The sequence below is a fragment of the Limulus polyphemus genome, unplaced genomic scaffold (assembly GCF_000517525.1).
Source record: "Limulus polyphemus unplaced genomic scaffold, Limulus_polyphemus-2.1.2 Scaffold4263, whole genome shotgun sequence".
In the NCBI taxonomy this organism is placed as follows: Eukaryota; Metazoa; Arthropoda; class Merostomata; order Xiphosura; family Limulidae; genus Limulus; species Limulus polyphemus.
In genome coordinates, this window is record NW_013669873.1 from 1 (window position 1) to 6102 (window position 6102).

A 6102-nucleotide genomic window follows, 5' to 3' on the forward strand; every position below is an offset into this window, starting at 1 on the left:
CATCATTTAATCAGCCCCAGTGGCACAGCTGTATGCCTGCGGACTTACAACGCTAGAAACAGGGTTTCGATACCCGTGGTGGGAAGAGCACAGATAGCCCATTGTGTAGCTTTGTGCTTGACAACAAACAACAACGACCCATCATTTAATCAGCCCCAGTGGCACAGCTGTATGCCTGCGGACTTACAACGCTAGAAACAGGGTTTCGATACCCGTGGTGGGCAGAGCACAGATAGCCCATTGTGTAGCTTTGTGCATAACTACAAACAAACAATCATTTAATCGAGTGTGCCTAATTTTACTCTTTATTTCATTATTTTTTCCAAAATATCATTGTGGGCAGGCTTTTGAAAATTGAGAAAATTAATTAGAGTACTGTCTTCTGGCAGTAGTGTGTAAAACCATGAAATCAAAAGTTTAAACAGTTTATATATATCTTTATATTCATATATATGTATATATTATATTTTACCAGGTGGAAAGCGGTATTACAACAAGTGGGCGAGTACGTTACGAATGTGCAAGTAAAGGGTACACTGCAATGTGGCAAAGAAAGCTTTACTTCACGTGGCTCACGGCCTATATTCTTATTGTACCCACCACGTGCATCAGTTACTGTTACGTGAACGTTCTTCGCTGTGTATGGTTGGCGGGACGAGAACAAGATAAGAATTCCAGCGCCATCTATCTCCGACGGTCTGTAAACGCCGCTTCCACGTTCCCAAGAGCTAAGATCAAGACATTGAAGTTAACCATATGTATTATAGCTAGCTTTGTAATTTGTTGGACACCGTATTTCATTGTCCACAACATTCGCATTTACAGCAATTATACCATTAATATACCAAAACCCATCATAATAGGTGCAGAAACGCTAGCACTACTCAATAGTGCACTGAATCCCATATTCTACGGGTATTTCAATGTTCGAGTCCGAAAGGGGTTTATTGAAATTGTCTACAGAAAGAAAGATTTCTCTAGCTGTGTCGCAGCTAACCAGTCAGGAAGTAACCCAGTAGACTCGGAAACAGCATACAGCAGCTCTTGTGCTCACAACCAAAACGGAATCCGAAATAAAACTGTTCTTGTTACCACAAATGTCCACAGGAACGGTCCAAATTCCCCCATGAGATACCCAGATAGATGTCATCGTCAACAGAAAAAGAATGAATATGACTCCACGAGCGTTTAAAAGTGTTCATCAAACTGTCAAGGAACGTCTTGTCAAGGATTGTTGTGAACATTCGTCACATGCCAACCAGGAACTGTAAAATTCAAGTATCTAATAAATTACATCTCGAGAGTTGTTAGGTTACAGAAGTACGGGGGTGAAGTTTCGAACGTCGCCAGGGGAAATATTTTAACTTCGAAAAATGGCATCGGTGCCGTAAATATCGCAATCATCAAAATAGTTTTAGTTGTAAAAATGTAAACATCAATGATTAGGAACAGTTGAAGAATCAGTATTACTAAACAAATAAACAATAAGACGAAGTACCTAGGTCTATACTCAACAGTTCTACCAGTAAATCAACGTTTTTCAGAAAACAGACGTGTTATAACATGTGCGAAAATATTAAATATAACTATTCAAAGGTGTTTACAAATTTAAGGATAATTACATGTTCTGTGACAAAAACAAGGAAAGTAATGATTGATTGTGTGTGTGAGACTAGTCAATGAAAACACAGCGATGTTTGATGATATTAATATCCAGTAAGTGCACTCAAACTATCAAGGATATTTACTGGATATTAACTCTACGAAGTCTTAAGGATAACTGTGAAAAGTACAAGTAACTGATGGGTCTAGTAAGAAAACTTCTAGATTTATGACTATCTAATAGACTAAAAACTTAAAATAATTATGATTGCATAAGAATTTAGAAGATCTGATGAAGGACAATATAACGAAACATCGATCTTAAGCCCATATTGTCAAGATAGGTGGTAAATAATGTGTACCAACCTGTTTGAAAAAAAAAAAACTCTGAAATTGGTGGTGTCCACCATTGTGTATTCAAAATCCTTTTACCAAGGTCCTCAGACGATTTTATACAACCAATGAAATCTCCAAGTAAAAGAAAAGTTTTCGATGAAAAAGATATACCACTACTCTGGAACTGGCGGATTTCTGATGGTAATCCAGACTGGTATTGAGATATAAAGGTATAATATCATCAATAAACAATCAAACACTGACTGAAAGATTAAGAAGATGGATTCTTAATTTGTTTTTTCAGACATTTCTTTTACGCTCAACGTTTTCACTGTCTTGTTAAACATTATAGTCCCCCGGTGAGTCGGGGGGTAAGTTACGGACTTACAACGCTAAAAACCGGGATTCGATTCCACATAGAGTTCAGAAACCCATTGTGTAGCGTTACGCTAAAACAACAACATAACAATCACCTTTGCAAGAAAAATTCTAAGGAATTTGTTTTTTTACCAATGACATTACTTGTGGTCACAATGACACTAAAATACCACTAACCTAAAACAGTGAATTTGTTATAACCAGTGGAAGACATGTTGAAAATCTCAGTAGTGTTTACAAAGAAGATTTTACAGCTTTCTATGTGGCTGTACACGATTAATTTCATTTTTGAACGTCCTATAATAATATTCCTCTGTGAGTCAGCGGTGCTACAAAAAATTCGGGGCTCGTTTCCCCGCAGTGGTCAGAGCGCAGATAGCCTATTGTTTAGCTTTGAGCTAAAAAAAAAACAACAAATAACAGACAAACAATCCTCTAATGATAGAAAATACTTATATTTTCAAGTGTTAAAACGGGGTCATGGTAAAAAAGAACAAACAACAACAGCAATTTTAAGTTAAAAGTAGTTTCAGTAGAACTTTAGGCAGTATAAACATAATAGGTTTGAGAACTTTAATGGGCTACAACTGCCTGTTGAAAGAAAAGGAAATGACGTTTCATTAGTTTTTATTAGAACATCGAGACATTAAGTGACAAACTCCTACTGATTAACATAATTTTGCATATATGAATATAATTAAATTGCACCTCTGTATTTTTCTATTTGTACCTCTACATGATCAAAAATATTGTAACCAGTGTTGATTGTGGTTTAAAACCTTTGTTTTTACTAACACTCTTGGCATTCTAAATTGTAACTCAAACTCCACGATAGAAGTAGGACAAGAGAGAATGTAAAAAAAGCGTATCGACCAAACCTTTGTGTGTTTCGTGCCCGATCAATCTGATAAATCCGTGTAGTTGTGAATCTGTGCAGTTCATTTGGGGTCAAACTGGTTCAACGCATTCGTTTAAGAACTATAAGGAATATTGAGAGAGTAACAAACTTTTCTTTTCTGTAATCCAGTCTAATGAGTTTACAAACAACAAACCTACACCAATGGTGTTGTTTATTTGGGCAACCAATTCTCACATATAAATTTAGTACCCGTTAAGTATGGCACATTTCCTCATCGTTTCGTCAGTTTCATTTTACCATTTCCGTAAAATTCCATTGTGTTGTTATTAATCCAATTGCTTACAGCTGCTTCAAGATCATTAGTTATCTGAAAAAAACAACAAAAAACTGTCGCATTAGGCCGTCCTTGTGAGAACCAAAACCAAAAAAAAAAAAAAAATAGTTCGCTGGCTATAATGTGCTCATATCTAGCCTCATTGACTTTTCAGATGCGTAAATATTATAGCATTATCTGTAGTCTTTTGGATTTGTATGTGTATGTGTACAGTGCATACAAACATACCCGTTCAACTATATTCAAAGTTTGTGCAACGTCTTTACTTTTACAACTCATTTGAAAATAGTTTTCGAATCAATATTTTTTAAAGTTTAGTCTGGTCTGAAAAAATCAGTTAAAATAGTTTGTCTTGATAAATGAATTATTATTGTATAATTGTATTTATGTTTTTTGTGTTGAAAATAAAAGATAAAAATACCTTGAACTTACACTTTATCTTTAGACATTACACATTTTTCCAAGTCATTTAAAATGGGTACGTTAATTAATTGTTTCTATGACATACCGTGATCCAAAATACAAACAAGTGACAGGCTATTGTTATAGATTTATTACATATTAGCAGCCATATTTCTATCGTTTTTTGATGTAGCTTGCTGGTCGTACATAGGAAACAACGTGGTTGTTTTAACGAAGAGGTCCCCCAGTGGCACAGCGGTATGTCTGCGGACTTACAACGCTAGAATCCGGGTTTCGATACTCGTGATGGGCAGAGTACAGCTAGCCCATTGTGTAGCTTTGTGCTTAATTACAAACAAACAAATTAACGAAGAAAAAAATAACATTTGGAATTAATATTTTTTATAGTTGCTGATGCTTTTTTTTATTAAAAATTAAATCTTAGAAATATATCGTATTCTTGTAATTACTTTCTTAACTTTTAGTTTAAGTCTAACGCAGTAGCTTTGGGATATCGTCTTCGTTAGACAGCTGCGTCTTTAACTGTTCATAAAAACAATGCATTTGTTGAATCGTGAAAGAGGTGCTCATGCACATACAAAGGATCAGTCATTTTCACGTGTAAAGATGTTTTCAAGTAGAATAAGTGAGGAAAAAGTTAAAAATTTAAAATCTCCTCCTGTAATTCAACATTAGTCGAATGGATCTATCTCAAGTTGAAGAGCTGGATTCTGCTAAATCTATCTCGAATTGAACAAGTAGATTCTAATAAACGTTTAACGTTTAAAAACAGTAATTCAATAGGTGTAATACTTCGATTAGAAATTACTCTAGACGTTTTTCCACGTTCTTCCTTTACAGAAACAAAAACAAATGATGTGTAAAATACCATTTCGTGTTTGTACCTTCATTCTAATGTGATTCTTATCCCGAATATCAGACTATTGATTCTATTGCTTCATTGGTTTTCATATACGATAAACCTTTAGCTGCCATGGTCCAGCCCAGCTGAAGAGTTCAGTTTCTAAACAAAAGTTGGTTTGTTTTGAATTTCGCTCAAAGGTGCGTTGGCCGTTCCTAATTTAGCAGTGATAGACTAGAGAGAATACATCTAATATCAAAACCACTCACAGTCATCTCTTAGACTGCTCTTTTACCAAAGAATAGTGGGATTGACCGTCACATTATAACGCTGCGACGGCTGAAAAGGCAAGCATATTCAGTGACGGGGATTCGAAAACCCGCGACCCTCAAATTGCAAGTCGAGCCCTAATCACCTTGCCATGCCATTAAACAAAAGACATCCTAATTAATGATTAGTAGTAGACACATGATAGATCTGGAACACATGTCTCATTTGAAATCTGTGATGGACTAATTAAGAGAAACGCGAACAATAAATCTGCATTCTAGAACGATTTTCTTATCGTAGCTGTTAAGATTAGTTCGTTTTGTTGTTTCGTTATTTATTGGCGTTTAACATAATAGCAAAAACATTAGATTTTCATCAGAAGTGCTAAGAGAAAAAACAATATGTAAAGTAAAAAACCTTAAGAGAGAAAACCGGACTAACTTAACACATTTTCAGTAGTCTCCCCCTCCTCCAGTGGCACAAGGGTAAGTTTGAAGGCTTATAACGCTAATAGCCGGTTTTTCGATACCCATATAAGCCACTGTGTAGCTTTGTGCATAGCTAGAAATAAACAAACTCAAATACTCTAACGAATATCCTTGAAAATACACTTATGGAGGGAAATCTGAAGTACCTGTAAGTTCGAAATGTACTGTCGAAAAGGCCAAATACAACATTTTGGAAACAAACTGTGGCATGAAGAAGGTAACGAACAATACTTCTGACATTACATATATCAAAGGTTTGGGCTTTAAATTATTTATCTTAAATAACCAATATAAGAAAAATTAATTATAAATAAGTTAAGTACTTGTGAATGTTTCGAAATAATTTGATTAATTATAACTCTAACAGAATAAAATTAATTTATTAAATATCACTTATTAGCCTTTCAATCACTTAAATTTAGTGCTAATATTGATATGTTTGAGGATTTTAAGGAATGGGAGTGAGGTAAATTATGAAATCAATATGTGTCAGTAATATTTATCATTGAACTTGGAATGACATAGCCTAAAAATGGTAATTTCTTAGAACTCAAGTGATTAGACGAAATTT

The 6102-nt window shown here is 34.8% G+C and overlaps 1 protein-coding gene across 1 annotated transcript; it reads left to right on the forward strand.

The window, feature by feature from the left end:
• Nucleotides 1-441: 441 nt before the first annotated feature.
• LOC106470879 (oxytocin receptor-like) lies at nucleotides 442-1458 on the forward strand (the record flags this gene model as incomplete). The annotated part of the gene is made up of 1 exon (XM_013931455.2): nucleotides 442-1458. A coding segment is annotated over one exon (751 nt), but the record flags the coding sequence as incomplete, so codon positions are not given.
• Between the last annotated feature and the right edge of the window lie 4644 nt (nucleotides 1459-6102).